Source organism: Bubalus kerabau, chromosome 22 (genome assembly GCF_029407905.1).
Source record: "Bubalus kerabau isolate K-KA32 ecotype Philippines breed swamp buffalo chromosome 22, PCC_UOA_SB_1v2, whole genome shotgun sequence".
Taxonomy (NCBI): domain Eukaryota; kingdom Metazoa; phylum Chordata; class Mammalia; order Artiodactyla; family Bovidae; genus Bubalus; species Bubalus kerabau.
Window position 1 is genome coordinate 38,098,039 of NC_073645.1, and position 24,523 is coordinate 38,122,561.

The window sequence follows — 24,523 nt, forward strand, 5'->3', positions numbered from 1 at the left end:
TGCAATTCCAGTTTTTATATTACATATATAAGAATTGAAAACTTTAGATACATATGTACATATTTTGTTACAATAGTATAAACATATAGTAAACTCTTGGCACTGTAAGTTTCATTAACTATGAATTCATGATAACTTGTACTGTTAATTTGAAATTCTGCATAACAAATTGACCCTACAAGAGTTTTAAAATTTGGCAACAAAAATATATAAAACCTCAGTTACCACTTTAGAACAGTGCCTTCAGTATGCAAGAGATTACTTGTAACTTTCAGATTCTCAAAACCAGGTCTTAGATATTTTGATTTATTAGTTTTGGAAGATGTCACCAGGAAACCTGCATTTTAAAAAAGTATTCATAGTAATTTTGGAACAGATGATCAGTTAGAAAATAATTCAGTTGCTCAGTATCCTAACTATTCTTAACTCTTTCTTCCATTTGGTTAATTTTAGTAAATATTTATTGAGTACTCAATATGTGCTTAACTAATTGAATTTTTAGCTCATGTTTTAAATTACATCTTCTTTCCACTTTATTCAAAGTAGTGATGGTTCAATACGTGGTAAACAAAAAAAAATTGATTTCTTTTCCGTTTTTTAATTGGATTAAGACATATTTTGTTTTGAAAGGCTCTGTGGAGAAATAAGTAGTGAAACATCAGTTCCTGAAGCTATGTATTACTTGAGTTCCAAAGAGGACTTTACTGTTTAGTAGCTACAAACTTGAGGCAAATGTTTTCATCTTTCTGAAGTTCGGTTTCCAATTTGAAAAACAGAGATGGAATACCTATGGAATAAAGTTTTTATTAGAAGAGAATGTAAAGTCTGTAAGCCAGTTCCTAGTATGTAACACTTAAAATAATTGGTATTATTTTAAAAAATAGTTTTTATACTAAATCTGTTTCCATTATATTTATGACAAATCTTATTTCTTCCTTGTCATTCTAAATTATAAACATGAGTTAATTTGGATAGTTATGTCCTTATAAGCACAGTTACAAAAAGTAAGTAAATATCATATACATGTAAGTGTTACATTAATAAAGATATGTTTCCTTAATATAAATTATTTAAATTTGTTATTATTTACATTTTTAGCTGGAACAATATCTGGAGAGGAGACTCCTATAGTTTCCAAGACTAATATAAAAGAATACAGAGATAGTTTTTCCTATGAAAAATTTAACTTTAGAAGCAATCCAAACATTACGTTCTATGTATACGTCAGCAACTTTTCATGGCCTATTAAAATACAGGTAAGTGTTAACAGTATTTAATCTAATGAACACTGAATATTTTCATATGAAAAAGAATGCTGTTTTTGTTCAAAGAGGTGATAAAGGTTTCTATATTTTGCACAATGTAAAGCATGTACTGAACCTTCATAAAAAGGATATAGTGGGTGTCTGTGATGATTAATGTCTTCGTAAAAAATGTTTGAACAAATAATATTGAATATGTACTAATAAGTATGGACATGAGTTTGGATAAACTCCGGGAGTTGGTGATGGACATGGAGGCCTGGCGTGCTGCGATTCATGGGGTCGCAAAGAGTCAGACACGACTGAGCGACTGAACTGAACTGAATAAGTATGTACTAATTTTTCAATGTGATTATATTCTTAAAAAATGTATCAGAACTTGAAATAACTATGACATTTATATTTTCTGATTAATTTCATTCTTTGAGGGTTAAATAGATATTATTTTCTTATAGTCCCTCTTGAAATCATTGACTGTTTTTAGCAATATTTATTATATACTGAACATAATTCAAATCATCATGAAAAATTTAGAACTAGCAGTACCTTACAGTTAGTTCTTTAAGGCTCACTACTTCTCACTACTGATTTCTTTATGTACTCTGTGTATGTTATATATTTTATTTTTATTGTGTTCAGTGATAGACTGCTAAACGCTTCTGATTTATTGCTAGGGACATTTAGGATATTCTTACTATCTTAAAATAGTCAAGGTGTGTATTCTTAATTTATTCTTTTATGAAAGAAATATCTACGTGTTAAAATGTTTAGATTTATTTATTCATTCTTTTATGATTGTATGATTAGATTGAGTTCAGATTAGTTTATTAAATAGCCCATGTGTGCCAAACCCTGTGCTGAGCTGTTATGTTTTGTTATCTTTAAAAAAATTACAGATAATTTATTCTTTTTTATTAATAAATGGCCATTTTTTATTTGTGACTAGAAAATTCTTGCATGCTTTATCAATTTCTATGTGATTTGCGGGAAGACAGAGTGACTTTTAAAAATTGTATATTTGCTTGAAAAATTTTGATTTGTAAGGTTGATTTCATGTCTAAATTGAGGAAATTACTTACTTGTTCAAGAAATATTAGTATAAATTACTACTTAGTAAGTAGCAATGATAATTAATTTGATAAATTTACTTCTTTATTGTGATTGAATTAGACGTTAATATAGTAAAAAAATGCCAGAAATGTTTTCTTTTTTTTTTTTTTAATTTTATTTTATTTTTAAACTTTACATAACTGTATTAGTTTTGCCAAATATCAAAATGAATCTGCCACAGGTATACATGTGTTCCCCATCCTGAACCCTCCTCCCTCCTCCCTCCCCATTCCATCCCTCTGGGTCGTCCCAGTGCACCAGCCCCTAGCATCCAGTATCGTGCATCGAACCTGGACTGGCAACTCATTTCATACATGATATTCTTATGGGTTTTTAGAATTTTGACCTTTAGGATGCTAGAGGTATCATTTTATTTTTTATGATTTATATAGAAATATTAATCAGATTTCATTTGTTTTATTCAGATTATGATTGAAGGTGACAAAAGGCTCATCCATGAGCTTATTAAATAGTAATTAAAATTGAAAGAATTGCTATATTTCTGATTGTTTCCTGCCCTTTATTTCATGGCTATCTAATTATATTTTATTTTTAAGCAAATTACACACTTTAGAATGTTCATGAATATTTAATGATTAGAAATTAACTTTCTAAATTGGATTTTCTTTTGAGATCATACTAGTAATGTGTTCTGGGAGCCAAATCAGAATTTCTATAATGAAATTAAAATATCCCACTTTCCCAAAGTAATAAGATGTTGAAAATAACTGTGATGGTCAAGATAAGTACATCCTAATTCCTACTCTTTGAGTAAAATCATTATATCAATCCTGTGGAATATGTTATGTTACTATTAAGGCTTATGAGTATGTGTGTATGTTTATACAACTATAATAAACTTTGTTTTTAAGTGTAAAAATGGTAAAATTATTTTAATTGAGATCTGTTTGCTAATAGAATTGAGCTACATTGATTTATTTTTGAATGGTCAGCCAATCTTGGTAAAGAGGGGTAAGCTCCACTTAGTCATTTTTTATTACAACTTTTAATATATTGCTGGATTCAACTTGTTGAAATTTTACATATTTTTATGCCTATGTTTTTGGGGCAAATTAGTCTGTAGTTTTCTATTCATGCAGTCTTACTAACTTTGTAGGATGGTGCTACTGGCCTTACAAAGTAAATTGGGACGTGTTCTTTCCTCTGTAATTTTCTAAAGCTATTGATATATAATCTCTATATATATGTTTTTAAATTTGTGTTAGAATTCAACATTGGGTTTATTTGAACTTGAGATTTTCTTTGTCGAAATGTTTTAACTACAAATTGAATTTCTCTTATGGATTGAGAACTTTTCTGGTTATCTCTATTTTTCTTGAGTGAACTGTATCAGTTTATGTCTTTCAGTTGTATATTTCCCATTTTGGCTATTTTGTGTAATTTGTTGGCAAAAGATTTTTCATAATATTCACATATTACCCACTGGTATCATCTAATTCCTGAAACTGATAATTAGTTTCCACGTTCTCATTTTTTATCTTGTTCAGTCTGGCTAAAGAGTTAGCAAGTTCATTTACTTTTCTATATTTTATTTCATTAATTACTTCTTTTAAACTATTCCTTTTCTTGTACTTCCTTGACATTCATTTGCTCTTCTTTTTCTGTTTTCTTCCGGTAAATGCTTTCTAATTTTCTTTTTGATTTCTTCCTTGATCAATGGGGTATTTAGAAGTGAGATACTGTATTTCCAACTATTTAGAGAATGTCTAGAAGTGCTTCTGTCACATATTGAATTTTTAAAGATTTGTCAAGACTTATTTTATGGTTCCAAGTGTTTGACATAATAATGGCTCCGCAAAGGTGATCGCATTCTAATCTCTGGTACCTGTGTAAATATTACCTTACATGGACAGAAGACTTGAAGATGGATTAAGTTTGGTACATTAGGACGATTACTCCAAGTTACTGAGGTGGACTCAACCTAACTACATGAGTCCTTATTATGACCTTTATTTGGCTGAGGTCAGGGTCAGAGGCTGATGTGCTTATGGGAGAATGGTCAGACCAGAACAACATTGCTTGGAAGGGGACTCGAGCCAAGGAATATAGACTCTAGAAGCTAGAAAAGTTGAGGAAACAGATTCGTCATTAGAGCCTCTAAAAAGAAATGTGGCTCGCTGACACCTTGATCTTAGTCCACTGAAACTTCTGTCAGAGTTCTTACATACAGAACTATGAGATAGTAAATGTGATTTGTCTTAAGCCACTACGACTGCTCTTATTGGTTACTCAGCAATAGAAATGTTCATTTGATCTCTCCAGTTTTCTTGAAGAGATCTCTGGTTTTCCCGTTCTGTTGTTTTCCTCTACTTTTTTGAATTGTTCACTTAAGAAGGCCTTCTTATTTCTCCTTACTAATCTCTGGAATTCTGCATTCACTTGGGTATATCTTTCCCTTTCTCCCTTGCTTTTCACTTCTCTTCTTTCTTCAGCTATTTGTAATGCTCCTCGGACAACCACTTTGCCTTCTTCCATTTCTTTTTCTTTGGGATGGTTTTGGTCACTGCCTCCTATACAGTGTTACAAATCTCTGTTCATAGTTCTTCAGGCACTCTTTCTATCAGATCTAACCCCTTGAATCTGTTCATCACCTCCACTGTATAATCATAGGAGATTTGCTTTAGGTCATACTTGTTTAGCCTAATGATTTTCTCTACTTTCTTCAATTTAAACCTGAATTTTGCAGTAAGGAGCTAATGATCTGAACCACAGTCAGCTCCAGGTCTTGTTTTTGCTTCTCCATCTTCGGGTGCAAAGAATATAATCTACCTAATTTTGGTATTGACCATTTGCCGATGTCCATGAATAGAGTCGTCTCTTGTATTGTTGGAAGAGGGTGTTTGCTATGACCAGTGCATTCTGTTGGCAACACTCTCTTAGCCTTTGCCCTGCTTCATTTTGACTCCAAGGCCAAACTTGCCAGTTACTCCAGCTCTCTCTTGACTTCCTACTTTTGCATTCCAGCCCCCTATGGTGAAAAAGACATCTTTTTTTTGGTGTTAGTTCTAGAAGGTCTTATAGGTCTTCATAGAACCAGTCAACTTCAGCTTCTTTGGCATCAGCAGTTGGGGCATAGACTTGGATTACTGTGATGTTGAATGGTTTGCCTTGGAAGTGAACTGAGTTCATTCTGTCATTTTTGAGATTGCACCCAAGTACTGCATTTCAGACTCTTTTGTTGACCATGAGGGCGACTCCATTTCTTCTAAATTAATCCTAAAGGAAATCAACCCTGAATATTCATTGGAAGGACTGATGTTGAAGCTGAAGCTCCAGCACTTTGGCCACGTGATGCATAGAGCAACTCATTGGAAAAGACCCTGATTCTGGGAAAGATTGAAGGCAAAAGGAGAAGAGGGCGGCAGAGGATGAGATAGCTAGATAGCATCACCAACTCAATGGATATGAATTTGAGGAAATTCCAGAGATAGTGAAGGACAGTGACGCCCTGCATGCTGCAGTCCATGGGGTCACAAAGAGTTGGATGCAACTTAGCGACTGAACAACAGCAGCAGCAATAGAAAATGAATAAACCTAATGTCTTAGTCCATTGGGCAGCTATGAAAAAATACCATTGACTAAGTAGCTTATAAACAACAGAAATTTGTTATTCACCGTTCTGGAGGTGGGAAGTCCAGGATCAAAGCACCAGAATGGAATGGTCGGATTTTGGTGATGATTCCCGTGCCCTCACATAAGGGAAGGTGATGGGGAGCTCTGTGGGACCTCTTTTATAGGAGCACTAACCACATTCATGACCACCCACCCTCATGACCAATCCACTCTCATGACCTGTCTAATCATCTTCCAAAGATCCTATCACCTGAATATGAATCTGTTTTGGTCAATGTTCCTGGGGCAGTTGCAAATGTCCTTTGCTCTTGTTGGGTGAAGTCTTCTACAGAGATCAGTTGGGTCAACTTTTTCAAGTTGTCTAGTGTCCACATTGATGTTCTGTCAGTTTGAAGAATAAGTGTGGCAATCTCTGACCATAATTTTAGATTAGGTTATTTGTTCTTCTAGCAATTTTTACTTCATGTGTTTTGAAACTCTCTTACTTAGATAATTGTTTAGGGTTTTTAATGTCTTCTTGCTCAATTGATGACTTGACCTCTTTATCATTAGGAAATTGGTTTCTGAATCCCTGGTAATATTCTTTGCTTCAAAATTTATTTTGCCAAGTATAAAAAGTGTAGTCACTCCAGCTTTTAAAAAATATTACTAGAATGCTGTGTCATTTTTTCATCCTTCTACTTTAACCTATTTGTGTTTTTATATTTAAAGTAGATTATTTTAGACAGCATATAGTTATGTCTTTTTTTATCCAATCCTTATCCATATGCATGTAATGTATATATGTATTTATAGGCATACCTCATTTTATTGTGCTTTCTTTTATTGCAGTTTGCAGACATTATATTTCTTATGAATTGAAGTTTTTGGCAACAATGAATTGAGAAAGTCTGCAGATGCCATTTTTCAAAAAGCATTTCCTCACTCTGTGTCTCTGTGTCACATTTTGGTAATTCTCATATTTCAGAGTTTTTCACTGTTATTAGTTATGTGATCTGTGGTCAGTCATTTTTAATGTTAGTTGCTGCTGCTGCTAAGTCGCTTCAGTCGTGTCCGACTCTGTGCGACCCCACAGACGGCAGCCGACCAGGCTCCCCTGTCCCTAGAATTCTCTAGGCAAGAACACTGGAGTGGGTTGCCATTTCCTTCTCCAATGCATGAAAGGGAAAAGTCAAAGTAAAGTCGCTCAGTCATGTCCGACTCTTAGCGACCCCATGGACTGCAGCCCACCAGGCTCTGCCGTCCATGGATTTTCCAGGCAAGAGTACTGGAGTGGGGTGCCATTGCCTTCTCCATTAATGTTAGTACTAGGATTCACTGAAGGCTCAGGTGATGGCTACTTTTCAGCAATAAATATTTTTTTTAATTTAGCTATGTACATTTTTTTTTAGGTTAGTGCTATTGTACACTTGGTAGACTATAGTATAGTACAAATATAATTTTTATATGCACTAAAAAAACAAAAAAATGATGTGAAATGCTTTATTGCAATATTTGCCTTATTTCAGTGGTCCTGAACTGAACCTAGAGTATCTTTGGGATATTACTGTATATTTTGGGGTTTAAATCTAACATATCATTATTTGTTTTCTATTTTTCTTATTTGTCCATTGTTTGTTCTTTCCTTTATTGTGCTTATTCTTCTGAATTTAACATTTTTTTCTTGATTTCATTTTATTGTTGGCTTATTAGCAGCAATTCTATGTTGTGTTATTTTAGTGGGTATTTTGTAACATTTTGTACATCTTAAATTTTTTATTGTCTGTGTTTAAGTAATATAATATCACTCATTTCTTTGTGTGCATTAACCTTAAAGCAGTCTGCTTTCATTTCCTTCCCCCTGGCCTTTGTGTCATTGTTGAATCTATTTTATTGCTTCATATTTTATAAAACTCTTGTTATACTTTTAGTAGTTTTGATACAGTCAGATTTATTCAGAGATATTAAAAGTAAGAAAACATTTTCTCGTTTACCTACATACTTATTGTGTCCAGCATTCATCATTTCTTTTTCTTTTTTTTGTAAATCCAGACTTTTAAAGATTTTATTTCATATTGGAATATGGTAGACAAACAATGTTGTGTTAGTTTCAGGTATACAGCAAAGTGATCCAGTTCATACACATGTATCTATTCTTTTTCAAATTCTTTTCCCATTTAGGCTACTACAGAATATTGAGCAGCTTCCCTGTGCTATATAGTAGGTATTTGTTGATTATCTGTTTTAAATATAGCAGTGTTTACTATCATTTCCTACTATCTAAGCTGTTGCTACTGCTGCTAAGTCGCTTCAGTCATGTCCGACTCTGTACGACCCCACAGACGGCAGCCCACCAGGCTCCCCTGTCCCTGGGATTCTCCAGGCAAGAACACTGGAGTGGGTTGCCATTTCCTTCTCCAGTGCAGGAAAGTGAAAAGTGAAAGTGAAGTCGCTCAGTTGTATCCAACTCTTAGCGACCCCATGGCCTGCAGCCCACCAGGCTCCTCCGCCCATGGGATTTTTCAGGCAAGAGTACTGGAGTGGGGTGCCATTGCCTTCTCCGAGGGACATACTTTAATACTTCATTGCTGATCTGCTGGCAGTACATTATATCTGCTCAAATATCTGGAAAAAAATATTTTACTTTCGTAGGGCTTTGGAAAATTTTAAATTGTAGCATTTTCCTTTCACTATTTTTGTATATAATCTTTTGGTTTCCATTGTTACTAATGAGAAATCGATGTTTAACCTTATTGTTCCTTTGTGTGTAATGACTTTTTTCTCCTTCCATCTGCATTAAAAGTTTTTTCCTCTTTGTCACTGATTTTGGCCAATTTGATTATGATGTGCATAGTTGTGAGTTTTTGTTTTATGTTTCTTGTGCGTGGGATTTATTGACATTCTTAAATTTATGAAGTTGTAGTTTTCATGAAATTTAGAAAATATTAAGCCATTATTTCTTGATTTTCTCCCACTTCTCTCTTTTGTTTTAGGAATTCTAACAATATTGTATTAAACTGTTTGAAATTGTTTTTTGCTCACTAAGTCTTATTTTTATTTCTTACTCATTCTGTGTTTCACTTTGGGTATTTTTGTTACCTGTGTCTTCAAGTTCATGAATATTTTCTTCTATAGTATCCAATCACACCCAGTGTATCTTATCTATAATCTCAGACATTATATTTTCTATTTCAAGAATGTTTCTACTTAACAGGGTCCATCAATTTTCTGCCTTCTTGAGTTATAAAATTACAGTTATTATAACTCTTTTAATGTCCTTGTCTGCACATTCTGTGATTTGTGTCATTTCTGAGTTTTTTCAGTTGATTTATTTTTTCTCTTCCTTATGGGTAATATTTTGATTAGTTGCCAGACATTCTGATTTTTAGTTTTTTGGGTGTTTATCAATTTTGATAGGTAAGTTTTACCTTTGTTCTGCAATAGAGTTAACTTGCTTCAAAAATGTTGATCTTGTCAAGACTTTTTTTTTTTTCTTTAATAGACCAGAAGAAAGCATAATTTAGTCTAGGGTTAATCTTTCCATTCATGAGGCACTACCCATAGGGGTACTCTACTCTATGACACATGATTTACAGGTTATCTTCCATGGTTGGAGCATGAACTGTTCCCAACCCTATCTGAGTTTTGAGGATTTTTCTCTCTGCTCCTTTCACATGGTCCTTTCCCCAGCCTTGTATAGTCTTTTCAGCAGTACATAGCATTTGAAGGTGAAAAAGGAGAGTGAAAAAGTTGACTTAAAACTCAACATTTAGAAAACTAAAATCATGGCATCCAGTCTCATCACTTCATGGCAAGTAGATGGGGAAACAGCGACAGACTTTATCTTTTTGGGCTTCAAAATCACTGCAGATGGTGACTGCAGCCATCAAATTAAAAGATGCTTGCTCCTTGGAAGAAAAGCTATGACCAACCTAGATAGCATATTAAAAAGCAGAGACATTACTTTGCCAACAAAGGTCTGTCTAGTCAAAGCTATAGTTTTTCCAGTAGTCTTGCATGGATGTGAGAGTTGGACTGTGAAGAAAGCTGAGTGCCGAAGAATTGATGGTTTTGAACTGTGGTGTTGAAGAAGACTCCTGAGAGTCCCGTGGACTGCAAGGAGATCTAACCAGTCAATCCTAAAGGATATCAGTCCTGAATATTCATTGGAAGGACTGATGCTAAAGCTGAAACTGCAATACTTTGGCCACCTGATGTGAAGAACTGACTCATTTGAAAAGACCCTGATGCTGGGAACGATTGAAGGTGGGAGGAGAAGGGGATGACGGAGGATGAGATAGCTGGATGGCATCACCAACTCAACAGACATGAGTTTGAGTAAGCTCTGTGAGTTGGTGATAGACAGGGAAGCCTGGTGTGCTGCAGTCCATGGGGTCACAAAGAGCTGGACATGACTGAGCGTCTTCACTTTCACTTTTCACTTTCATGCACTTGAGAAGGAAATGGCAGCCCACTCCAGTGTTCTTGCCTGGAGAATCCCAGGGATGGGGGAGCCTGGTGGGCTGCCGTCTATGGGGTCGCACAGAGTCGGACATGACTGAAGTGACTTAGCAGCAGCAGAGCCACAATAATCTGTGGCATTCAAAGGCTTACATCATTTTTTTCTTCTTGGAAATCTTTGTCCTATATTACTTAATATCCAGTATCTGAACAGCAGTGTTTTGTATAATTGGTCTGCTTTACTAGTTGTTTTGGCAGAAGGACAAGTCCATTCCCTGATACTCCATTTTGAAAGAAAGTAGAAAGCCTACATATAATTTTCAGTTCATATAGTAATTGGATTAATACGATAGCGATACATGATGACTGTTAACTATATAAGTTTTATGCTTTTACTGATAAATTGCTTAATTTATAGTTTGAAATTAAGTTTTCAAGTACTTTTCAGATAAATGACATTTTATAGACATGTATCAATATATTTTAAGTTTCATAAGGAAATACTATTGCAAATTCCAGCAAGCTGCAAGTTATGAAAAAGTTTACAATCCCTAGATGAAATTGTTCATCAATATTTATAATCTACACTCTGTGGAAGCAGTTATTTTGAAAAGTGGCTGAAAGTGAAAAGTAAAAAGATCCAATTCCTATTTAAAAATATCCACGAGACCACGAGGCACCAAGAATTCTCAGTCCAAAGACAAATGTCACTGTTTTATTTTCACAAAATTGTATCAGTGATGCATCAAACAAGCAGCAATAGTTTCTGATAAAAAATATTTAATTTTTATGATTGTTTTTGCTTAATTAATATAGTTTAATATTTGCTTTAGTTGACTTGTTACACAGGGAGAGAAATTAGTGTATATAGCTAAAAGTAAGTATTTCATGTTATTTTAGAATTTCTGCTTGTAATTTACTTCTTTTTTATATGCTATAGCATAAAAGATGTATGAAGAGTTTAGTATTTAATTGTTATTTGCATAACAGGACATCTTCGTACCATATCCTTTTTGCAAGCCAAAACTTTCATATAGATTTTGCTTTAATTATTGTCGATAGTTTTTAAATATGTTTATGTGGTACTTTTTTATATTGCAGTTCTTTTGAGTACTTTCAGTTATAATGTTTCTATGTATGTTTAAACACATTTAACAGATCACAATTTTAAAAGTGTTACATGAATAAGGAGACACATTAACTGATATGTAAGAAAGTAGAAAAGTACTTCATCTGGTTTGATCCAATTTGGATCTAATTTTGCTTTTAATGAGAAAAAACTTAGTAGTGTGATGATAGACTTTTGTATATTTCTGAAAAATTAAGAAAATAAAGAGGATTGATAATAATTGTTTCTAAGTATCTTCTGTATTTAATCCGTCAAAGGCTAATATAAAGTAGTGCTTCCTACGGAAATGGCGGATATTGTACATTTATATAAATTTTTGGCTATACTCTCCAACAGATGGAGAAGGCAATGGCAATCCACTCCAGTACTCTTGCCTGGAAAATCCCATGGATGGAGGAGCCTGGTAGGCTGCAGGCCATGGGGTTGCTGAGGGTTGGACGCGACTGAGCGACTTCACTTTCACTTTTCACTTTCCTGCATTGGAGAAGGAAATGGCAACCCACTCCAGTGTTCTTGCCTGGAGAATTCCAGGACGGGGGAGCCTGGTGGGCTGCTGTCTTTGGGCTCGCACAGAATTGGACACTACTGAAGTGACTTAGCACTTAGCATCCAACAGATGTTTCTTAAGTTTCAGTCACACACAGGATATTTTGCTAGGGGATGAAATAGTACTGAAAGTATTCTCCACTGTCAAGTAGCTCAAAAAATGTTAATCATCATTGTCTTCAGTTCAGTTCAGTCTCTCAGTCGTGTCCGACTCTTTGCGACCCCATGAATCGCAGCACGCCAGGCCTCCCTGTCCATCACCAACTCCCGGAGTTCACCCAGACTCACGTCCATGGAGTCAGTGATGCCATCCAGCCATCTTATCCTCTGTTGTCCCCTTCTCCTCCTGCCCCCAATCCCTCCCAGCATCAGAGTCTTTTCCAATGAGTCAACTCTTCGCATGAGGTGACCAAAGTACTGGAGTTTCAGCTTCAGCATCATTCCTTCCAAAGAAATCCCAGAGCTGATCTCCTTCAGAATGGACTGGTTGGATCTCCTTGCAGTCCAAGCGACTCTCAAGAGTCTTCTCCAACACCACAGTTCAAAAGCATCAATTCTTCGGTGCTCAGCCTTCTTCAGAGTCCAACTCTCACATCCATACGTGACCACAGGAAAAACCATAGCCTTGACTAGATGGACCTTTGTTGGTAAAGTAAAGTCTCTGCTTTTCAATATGCTATCTAGGTTGGTCATAACCTTCCTTCCAAGGAGTAAGCGTCTTTTAATTTTATGGCTGCAGTCACCATCTGCAGTGATTTTGGAGCCCAGAAAAATAAAGTCTGACCCTCTTTCCACTGTTTCCCCATCTATTTCCCATGAAGTGATGGTAAATAATCCTAAAGTAGTCTAAGGTGTCAGCATATCAATGACATGGCAAATGTAACAAATATTAAGTCTCTTAATGTTATGACTTCTAGGGTAAATCTAAAGAAGAATAAAGGAAAGAATGAAATAACAAGTTGATTGAGAAGAGTTGATGAATAGAAATGTTTTATGAGCTCACAGGAATGTGTGAAAAGAGAAAAAAGGTACATAATAAAGGGTTCAAATAAAAATTAAATAGTAAAATGAAAATACAAGCCTAGCTATATCAGTAACTATATTAAATGTAAGTAGACTAAATATACCAAGTTGAAAAAATACTGATAATTTTTAAAGGAGACACAGTTTAGATATAATGATTCAAAATGATTGGAAGTAAAATTATACCAAAATTATTCTAGACAAAAAGAAAACTGAATCATACAAAGTGCACTTTAAAGCAAGATTCATTGCTAGCGTTAAAGAGGTATATTTCACCAAGATGAAGAGGTAACAGACCCACTGAAGAGATGGCACAATCCTGAATCTGTATGTGCCTAAAATGTAGCTTCAGAATGTATGAAATTAATGAAAACAGATTGCTATTTAACAATCCGATGTAGTACTTAATTGTTGTTGTTTGGTCTCTATGTCATGTTTGACTCTGCAACTGCATGGATTGTAGCTGGCCAGGCTCCTCTGTCCATGGAACTTTTCAGGCAAAAATACTGGAGTGGGTTGCCATTTTCTCTTACAAGGGATCTTCCCGATTCAGAAATTGAACCTGTGTATCCTGCATTGGCAGGAGAATTCTTTATGAACTGATGAGAAAATTTTAAAGTGGTTGTTTGGATGGGAATATTGTAGTATTATTTTCAATATTCTCTTTTAAAGGATAATTTTAAGCAGAAATTGATGACATCTTTGCCATTTACTATGTGTAAGGCCTCCCCAGACAGCCATTTTGCTTTTTTGCTTTTGTTTTCCATGGGGATAGTCCTGATCCCTGTCTCCTGTACAATGTCACGAACCTCTGCCCATAGTTCATCAGGCACTTTATCTATCAGATCTAGTCCCTTAAATCCATTTCTCACTTCCACTGTATAATCATAAGGGATTTGATTTAGGTCATACTTGAATGGTCTAGTGGTTTTCCCTACTTTCTTCAATTTCAGTCTGAATTTGGCAATAAGGAGTTCATGGTCTGAGCCACAGTCAGCTCCTGGTCTTGTTTTTGTTGACTGTATAGAGCTTCTCCATCTTTGGCTGCAAAGAATATAATCGATCTGATTTTGGTGTTGGCCATCTGGTGATGTCCATGTGTAGAGTCTTCTCTTGTGTTGTTGGAAGAGGGTGTTTGCTATGACCAGTGCATTCTCTTGGCAAAACTCTATTAGTCTTTGCCCTGCTTCATTCCATATTCCAAGGCCAAATTTGCCTGTTACTCCAGGTGTTTCTTGACTTCCTACTTTTGCATTCCAGTCCCCTATAATGAACAGGACATCTTTTTTGGGTGTTAGTCCTAAAAGGTCTTGTAGGTCTTCATAGAAGCGTTCAACTTCAGCTTCTTCAGCATTACTGGTTGGGATAGACTTGGATTACTGTGATATTGAATGGTTTGCCTTGGAAACAAACAGAGATCATTCTGTCATTTTTGAGATTGCATGCAAGTACTGCATTTCGGACTCTTTTGTTGACCATGATGGCTACTCCATTTCTTCTAAGGGATTCCTGCCCGCAAGTAGATATAATGGTCATCTGAGTTAAATTCACCCATTCCAGTCCATTTTAGTTCACTGATTGCTAGAATGTTGACATTCACTCTTGCCATATCCTGTTTGACCACTTCTAATTTGCCTTGATTCATGGACCTAACATTCCAGGTTCATATGCAATATTGCTTTTTACAGCATTGGACCTTGCTTCTATCACCAGTCACATCCATAGCTGGGTATTGTTTTTGCTTTGGCTCCATCCCTTCATTCTTTCTGGAGACCTTACAAATAACTGTAAAAAGAAGAGAAGCGAAAAGCAAAGGAGAAAAGGAAAGATATAAGCATCTGAGTGCAGAGTTCCAAAGAATAGCAAGAAGAGATAAGAAAGCCTTCCACAGCGATCAATGCAAAAAAATAGAGGAAGACAACAGAATGGGAAAGACTAGTGATCTCTTCAAGAAACTTAAAGATACCAAGGGAACGTTTCATGCAAAGATGGGCTTGATAAAGGACAGATATGGTATGGACCTAACAGAAGCAGAAGATATTAAGAAGAGGTGGCAAGAATACACAGAAGAACTGTACAAAAAAGATCTTCACAACCAAGATAATCACGATGGTGTGATCACTCACCTAAGAGCCAGACATCCTGGAATGTGAAGTCAAGTGGGCCTTAGAAAGCACCACTACGAACAAAGCTAGTGGAGGTGATGGAATTCCAGTTGAGCTATTTCAAATCCTGAAAGATGATGCTGTGAAAGTGCTCCACTCAATATGCCAGCAAATTTGGAAAACTCAGCAGTGGCCACAGGACTGGAAAAGGTCAGTTTTCATTCCAACCCCAAAGAAAGGAAATGCCAAAGAATGCTCAAACTACCGCACAATTAAATTGCACTCATCTCACACAGTGGTAAAGTAATGCTCAAAATTCTCCAAGCTAGGCTTCAGCAATACGTGAACTGTGAACTTCCAGATGTTCAAGCTGGTTTTAGAAAAGGCAGAGGAACCAGAGATCAAATTGCCAACATGCATTGGATCATCGAAAAATCAAGAGAGTTCCAGAAAAGCCTCTATTTCTGCTTTATTGACTATGCCAAAACCTTTGACTGTGTGGATCACAATAAACTGTGGAAAATTCTGAAAGAGATGGGCATACCAGACCACCTGACCTGCTTCTAGAGAAACCTATATGCAGTTCAGGAAGCAACAGTTAGAACTAGACATGGAACAACAGACTGGATCTAAATAGGAAAAGGAGTACGTCAAGGCTGAATATTGTCACCCTGCTTATTTAACTTATATGCAGAGTACATTATGAGAAATGCTGGACTGGAAGAAGCACAAGCTGGAATCAAGATTGCCGGGAGAAATACCAATAACCTCAGATGTGCAGATGACACCACCCTTATGGCAGAAAGTGAAGAGGAACTAAAAAGCTTCTTGATAGTGAAAGAGGAGAGTGAAAAAGTTGGCTTAAAGCTCAACATGGGGAACACATGTATACCTGTGGCGGATTCATTTTGATATTTGGCAAAACTAATACAGTTATGTAAAGATTAAAAATAAAATAAAATAAAAAAAACAACAACACTTTGAAAAAAAAAAAAAAAAGAAAACTAAGATCATGGCACCAGGTCCCATCACTTCATGCAAAATATGTGGAAACAGTGGAATCAGTGGAAACAGTGTCAGACTTTATTTTTCTGGACTCCAAAATCACTGCAGATGGTGATTGCAGCCATGAAATTAAAAGACACTTACTCCTTGGAAGGAAAGTTATGACCAACCTAGATAGCATATTCAAAAGCAGAGACATTACTTTGCCAACAAAGGTCCGTCTAGTCAAGGCTATGGTTTTTCCAGTAGTCATGTATGGATGTGAGAGTTGGACTGTGAAGAATGTTGACTGTGAAGAATTGATGCTTTTGAACTGTGATGTTGGAGAAGACTTTTGAGAGTCCCTTGGACTGCAAGGAGATCCAACCAGTCCATTGTAAAGGGGATCGGTCCTGGGTGTTCTTTGGAAGGACTGATGCTAAAGCTGAAACTCCAGTACTTTGGCCACTTCATGAGAAGAGTTGACTCATTGGAAAAGACTCTGATGCTGGGAGGGATTGGGGGCAGGAGGAGAAGGGGACGACAGAGGATGAGATGGCTGGATGGCATCAGCAACTCAATGGATGTGAATTTGAGTGAAATCTGGGAGTTGGTAATTGACAGGGAGGCCTGGCGTGCTGCAATTCATGGGGTCACAGAGTCGGACATGAGTGAGTGACTGAACTGAACTTGCCACTTTACTGGAGCACAAATTTCTTTAGATATATACATCTATGGTTTAAAAAAGCAGAAAACAGGCTATAAGTACGATTAGAAGCCAATTCTAAAATTCCAGAAAAATTTCACCTTTCTCGGTTGCTGTTATCTTAGGCTGCTACCATTTATATGTATTGTGTCATGTATTTTGGAAATCAGACAGCTAGTATGTAGCAAGCAGCTTTAAGCCATACCAGTCAGTTTGTCAGTGATGATGTCCTCGTTACCATGCCAATGGATCCTGCTTAGTCCTTGTGCTATTCACGTCTCCGTAGCATTTCTCACTGATTTCTTTTTTTCATTCTGAACTACTTTTTTCTCTGATTTCTGTTAAATCTGTCCATCCCCCATTTGTGACTTCAGTTAAGCTATTCCTTTGCCTTTGCTTTTGTTATCTCATCTATAAAATAAAGATGGTACTGCTTACATCATAGGGTTATCATGATAATTAAATAACATAATTATGTAAAATAGAACCCTGCCTGTACTACAGTAAATTATTGCAGTAAGCAGCAGATAGATGATCATTTTCTGCCTCCTCAGCACCATTATCATCACTGTTATGTAAGGGTGTTTTTAATCTTCTTATCATATATCTCACCTGTTTAAGTTCTTCTACGATTTCTCATACCGTTTAAGATAAATGGTATTTATTTTACTTGTCTATAGTAGGTTGATATCTTACAACAAAAAGTAGTACAACAATTATGCCTGCTTATATAACAGTTGAAAATGAAATAGTTTATTTTAAATAATTTAGTTTAATTCACTTTTTTTAGCTTCTTAAGGTTGGAGTTTAGATCACTGATTTTTGAACTTTCTTCTTTTATATGCCTCTGATACTATAAATTAACCTCAATGCATTGCTTTAGGCACATTCCACAAATTTTGGAAAGTTTTAAGTTCATTTTCATTCACCCCAAAGTATTTCTTAATTTCCCTTGTGATATACTCTTTGACTCCTGAGTCATTTAAAGTTGTCTTAATTCTCAAATACTTTGGTTTTTTCCATGTGTGACCCTCTTATTATTTCCTAATTTAATTTTCTCTGTGGCCAGGGAAAACTATTTATGATTTTAATCTTTTATATTTATTGGCTTTGAGTTTTGCTTGTTTACCTTTTGCCCAGCATATGGCTGCTTTTGCTGAAAATTCGTATCTATTTAGAGAAACAAGTGCACTTTTCAATATTTTGTTATTCTTTAAATGTTAGTTGAGTATTTGGTGGATAATATTGTTCAGTATTCTGTACCTTATTTTCTTTCACCTTTTTCTGTCAATTATTGAGAATGTTTTTGGAATTGCCAACTATATTTGGTGATTTTTTCAGTTTCTTATTTCAGTACTCTCCGATTTTCCTCTTAATTCTTTGCAATTGCACTCTTTCCTACAGATATTTACTTTGGCTAGTATTCCTGCTGTATTGACCCTTTTATTGTTATAGCAGCTCTTTATTTTATTATCTCTAATTCTTGCCATCCCAAGGTAACTTGCAGTTCCAGCGTCTGTCTACTCTCTTTTTTTGTTTGTTTGTTTCTGTTGATGACTTTTCTTGTCTTAACTTCCTAACTATCGCTTAGCCTTTGTCCCAGTGCAAATATAACCTCCTCGTATACATGACTCTTCTCTTAAACTGGCAGATTCTTCAGCATATCACATTTTGTTGTAATTATGGTTTCACTCCAGTTCAGTTCAGTTCAGTCGCTCAGTCATGTCCAAATCTTTTATCCCCTATTAGCATCAGACCTCTGTTACAATAGAAACTGTCCTCATTGCTTAGGTGAAGTAATTCAATGAATAGTTTTTAAATTAAGAGATGAGTAATCTATTTCTCCCGAGGGAGAAATCACAGCAAGTCTACATAGAGAGGGTTTGGAGAAAATGGAATCCTCTTACACTGTTGGTGGGAATGCAAATCGATACTACCACTATGGAGAGCAGCATGGAGATTCCTTAAAAAGCTAGGAATAAAGTAACCACATGTGGATTCTTATAAAACAAAACCAAACCTTTTTTTTTCTCCAAAAATGAAGTTTTATAGTAGTTTTATTAGATAAAATCTTTTGTAAGGAGTAGAAACTGTCTCTGATAACAGGCAGATGGAAAATATATTATTAGCATAACATGCTACTTAAAATGTGAAGCAGGGAATAAGTAATCCAGTTTACAATAGACAGAAAGCTCTTAGTCCTAGAAGTTTTCAGTTCTGAGAAGTGCTTTACATTCTTGCCTGGTCATGGCTACTGTAGTGAGTGAAGTCTCATGGATTTTTCTATTCTTCTATATTACTCAGTCAAGATCTGAGAATCATAGGTGAATGAGTCTGGCAAATTTAGGTCACCCGTCTATTCCATTGTTGTACCAGAGGGTGGAAGAAAAAAGATTTCCCAAAAGAGCTTTCTTAGCTTCCATACTGGAATATATGAGACTAGAGTACACTGCCTCAGTAAGAAAACAAATGTTTGAATAAAATAATTCCTTGTTGGGGCAGGAGGTTTTTTCTAGTGACCAGAAATCAACAAATATATGCTATCATAGGTGACCTTGCTCAAAATATATAATTATCTAGGGAATGAAAGTATCTTTCTGAAATTGATATTTGCCTATATTAGGAAAATATTACATATTTCACTGAGGAAATTATACAATTGTTATTGAAGTGAGAAAAGAGACTTCCTGTATTTTTAAAATACACAGGAAGTATATTAATTTTAATTTTAATTAACCTGGAGCAAGGTAAATTATATATAATATATTTTTTTTAATCACTGCCGGTCTTCTGTGAATGTTTTTATCTACCTCTCCAGGTGACAGTTGCTTACTTTCTTCATGGTGCTATAGAGTAGGTATTGAGAACACAGATCCTAAATCAGACTATACCTTTACATTTTCCATTTTCGAGCTGTATGATTGGGAAGGAGTCTTTTAAGTGTCAGTACTTCAGTTTCTTCATTTGCAAAACTGGAAATAATAATAGAGTCTGCCTTTATTAGTTTTCTTGCTAAGTAGCATTTAGCCACAAACGTATCAGCTGAAGACAACATCCATGTAGAGCGTCAGTTTTAGGGTCAAGCTCGTTCCTCTGCTCAGTGTTTCCCCAGGTGTAGTCACGGTGTCTGCCAGGCTCTTATCTGTGCCCAGATGTTTTGGCAGAATTCGGTTGCTTGCAGTTGTAAGACTGAGGTCCTAGTTTTTTCTGCTGCTTTCAGTCATAGTATGTTCTCAGCCCCTAGAAGCTGACTGCCATTGCCTGCCATCTGACCCTCTAAGAATCATGGCATGTTGCCTCTTCAGTATCAGCTGAATAATCTTTTTTGTTTAAAATCTCTCTCTTTAGTCTGTTAAAGGGGACTCTGATGTAATGTAACAATCATGGGAGTGACTGTTCCATCACCTTTGCCGTAAAATGTAACCTGATTAATGGTGTGGCTTCCATCCTTTTCATAGATTCATGGGAAAGGATGTATAGGGTGTGTACACTAAGGACTGGAATCTTGGAGGCCTTATTAGAATTTTGTCTACCACTCTGTTTTAGGGTAGTTTTGCAGGTTAAAAAAATAATACATGTCAAAATTTCTAGTTAGGACTTAATCAGTGTTGCTGCTGCTAAGTCGCTTCAGTCGTGTCCGACTCTATGCGACCCCATAGACAGAAGCCCACCTGGCTCCCCCGTCCCTGGGATTCTCCAGGCAAGAATACTGAAGTGGGTTGCCATTTCCTTCTCCAATGCATGAAAGAGAAAAGTGAAAGTGAAGTCACTCAGTCGCGTCCGACTCTAGCGACGCCATGGACTGCAGCCTACCAGGCTCCTCCGTCCATGGGGTTTTCCAGGCAAGAGTACTGGAGTGGGGTGCCACCAGTGTTAGCTGTAATTAATATTATTTACATATAAAATTCTTGATTCTCACTAAAAGTAGTCATGTGAAACTAAAATAACCTTCAGATTTTGTAAATAATGCTCAGCTGGATTATAAACTAGATGTATATTTTACAGATAAAATATCAACTTAGATTTAAATTATAAAAATGCCACATCATTCTAATTCTTAGTTATGTGATATACTCTTTCTCTTTAAAACTTCACATTTCTCTCAAGAATTTTTTTTTTATACTTGATATTATTTAATTTTACTCTTATGTGGACAGGTGAAGGATTTTTGTCATCTTGTTTTTTTAATTCAAGGAATTGTATCTACCTTATGTTCAAATACTTCTTTAAGTCCATTTTTCTTTGCTATTTTCAGGTTCTCATTATTTGTCCGATCACATTTCTGTTTCTGTCTTCCAAACCATTTAGCTTTTATTTCAGATTTTCCTTTTTCCTCTCCTTGCTTCTCAATCTATTCTTCTAGCATAATATTTTATTGTTTTCATATATCCATTCATTCTGCTTTTTTTCCACTTATTTTATTTTTTAAATGTTTCCTGATTCTCCTTTCACAAAGTATTCATATTTTCCCTTAAGTTTTAATATGCTTATGGGGATAATTTGAAATTTGGGGGCCTAAGGAAGTTGGCTGCTCTGAAAAGTACTGCGTATGGGAAGGTGTAGTAGACAACAGTCTGTGTCAGACCTAATAACTGTAGGTGGTAGAACGGATGTTGAAAGTGTATAAGATAAAAATCTCCAAGGTGTGTTAATTTGTTATTTAGAAATTTATTACTCAACCCTGAAGCCTGGTGTGCTGTAGTCCATGGGTCACAAAGAATGGGACACGACTGAGCGACTGAACTGATCTTATACCTCAACCCAGTCCTGTTTTATCAACACTAGACTTGCATATCCAGCTACGTTGTTGATATGCCCACTTGATATATAAAAGACATTTCAGACTAACATGTCCAAAAATATTGTCTGTAATATTTTCTCAAAAAAAAACCCAACTTTATTCCTTTGTATAATAAATATATAGAGGATATCCAGGCCACAGGACTGGAAAAGGTCAGTTTTCATTCCAGTCCCAAAGAAAGGCAATGCCAAAGAATGTTCAAACTACCACACAATTACACTCATCTCAGATGCTAGCAAAGGAATGCTCAAAATTCTCCAAGCCAGGCTTCAACAGTATGTGAACTGTAAACTTCCAGATGTTCAAGATGGATTTAGAAAACGCAGAGAAACCAGAGATCAAATTGCCAACATCCGTTGGATCATCGAAAAGGCAACAGAATTCCAGAAAAACATCTACTTCTGCTTTATTGACTATGCCAAAGCCTTTGACTGTGTGGATCACAACAAACTGTGGAAAATTCTGAAAGAGATGGCAATACCAGACCAACTGACCTGCCTCGTGAGAAACCTGTATGCAGGTCAGGAAGCAACAGCTAGAACTGGACATGGAACACCAGACTGGTTCCAAATCAGGAAAGGAGTACGTCAAGGCTGTATATTGTCACCCTGCTTATTGAACTTCTATCCAGAGTTCATCATGAGAAACACTGGCCTGCCTGAAGCACAAGCTGGAATCAAGATTGCTGGGAGAAATATCAATAACCTCAGCTATACAGATGACACCACCCTTATGGCAGACAGCCAAGAAGAACTAAAGAGCCTCTTGATGAAAGTGAAAGAGGAGAGTGAAAAAGTTGGCTTAAAACTCAACATTCAGAAAACTAAGATCAGGCCATCCAGTTCAATCACTTCATGGCAAGTAGATGGGGAAACAGTGACAGACTATCTTTGGGGGCTCCAAAATCACTTCAGATGGTGACTGCAGCCATTAAATTAAAAGATGCTTGCTTCTTGGAAGAAAAGTTATGACCAACCTAGACAGCATATTAAAAAGCAGAGACATGACTTTGCCAACAAAGGTCCATCTAGTCAAAGCTATGGTTTTTCCAGTAGACATGTATGGATGTGAGAGTTGGACTATAAAGAAAGCTGAATGCTGAAGAATTGATGCTTTTGAAAGTTGGTGTTGGAGAAGACTCTTGAGAGTCCCTTGGACTGCAAGGAGATCAAACCAGTCAATCCTAAATTAAATCAGTCCTAAATATTCATTGGAAGGACTGATGCTGAAGCTGAAACTGCAATACTTTGGCTACTTGATGTGAAGAACTGACTCATTTGAAAAGACCCTTATGCTGGGAAAGATTGAAGGCAGGAAGAGAAGGGGACGACAGAGGATGAGATGGTTGGATGGCACCACCGACTCAATGGACATGAGTTTGAGTAAATTCTGTGAGTTGGTGATGGACAGGGAAGCCTGGTGTACTGTAGTCCATGGGGTCACAAAGAGTTGGACAAGACTGAGTGACTGAACTGAATTGAACTGAAGAGGATTATCCAGTACCAGTTGCTGCATATTAACAGGGATATTGACAAACTGGGATACATACAGAAGTAAACTGTACATGGGAATTATATGAATAAGGGTTTAATATTTTGAAACTTCTATGTGGACTAAAATTTTAATTATTTCTATAGAACATTAGAGAGTGGAATTAAAATTAGTTGATAGATATTATAGAGAAATGCGTGTGTATGTGAGTGGGCTTCCCAGGTGGTGCAATGGTAAAGAATCTGCTTGCCAATTCAGGAGACTCAAGAGACGCAAGTTGGATCCTTGGGTCAGGAAGATCCCCTGGAGTAGGAAATGGCAACCCGCTCAAGTATTCTTGCCTGGAAAATCCCATGGACAGAGGACCCTGGCAGATTACAGTCTAGGGCAGCGCAAAGAGTCAGACATGACTGCATGACTAAGCACACATATACATGGAACACTAAACACGTGAATTAAATCAGTCAGTTGATATTATAGAGAGGTATCTGTGGTGTGTAGTTGCTAAGTCGTTTCTGACTCTTTGTGACCCCATGGACTGTAGCCTGCCAGGCTCCCCTGTCTGTGGGATTCTCCAGGTGATAATACTGGAGTCAGTTGCCATTTCCTTCTCCAGGATAGAGAAAGATAGTGCAACTTAAAACAAAATTTCTAATGAATAGACTTGTCCAAAAGAATGGTTTTCCAGCCTTAATAGTGATCACTTCACTTACAAAATTAAGTAGAGGCTTTATTATAGTCATAAGTATTGTAGGGAAAATATAAGTGGCTTTCTAGCTATAGTATTTCATAATTCTACCATTTTAATCACACCATAAGATTTTATATTTTAAACAGATGAGAAAATGTTTATGCCACTTAGTTATTAGAATGCTTATAGTAATTGGTATGTTTGATTAATGAAAAGTTTCTCATTAAATGCTTTAAAGTTACTGTTACTTGTATACTTTGTTTTAGGTAGGCATAAAATGTTCTGAAAAAGTCAGAGCTGATGAAGTACAAATAGTTTAAATGCAATTTGAGTAGGTAAATACAAACTCTTTTAAAGTTTTTTTTTAACTAGTATAAACTCTTACAAATATATATAAAGTAGTGAATGTGGGATATTATACATATCATATAAAATACATTATAAATCTGTACACATCTATCTATCATCTGTTTATCTTTAGACCTGAGGTAAAAGTAAAATTAAATGGAAAGTTTTATAAACTGGATTTTTTAAATAAAATTTTGACTGAAATAATATTAGTATTTGTATTACATTTTCATGGAAATATATAGTTTCCTTTGGTTATAATATATATTTTATTACAAGCTGTATATCAAATG

At 35.9% G+C, this 24,523-nt stretch overlaps 1 protein-coding gene across 1 annotated transcript in view; it reads left to right on the plus strand.

The window, feature by feature from the left end:
• The window catches only part of ATRNL1 (attractin like 1), an 802,696-nt gene that overhangs the window by 295,051 nt on the left and 483,122 nt on the right, over positions 1 to 24,523 (plus strand). The window contains exon 24 of the mRNA XM_055559801.1: positions 1,099 to 1,256. Coding sequence (XP_055415776.1) covers positions 1,099 to 1,256 — 158 coding nt within the window. The remainder of the gene's footprint in view (positions 1 to 1,098; positions 1,257 to 24,523) is intronic.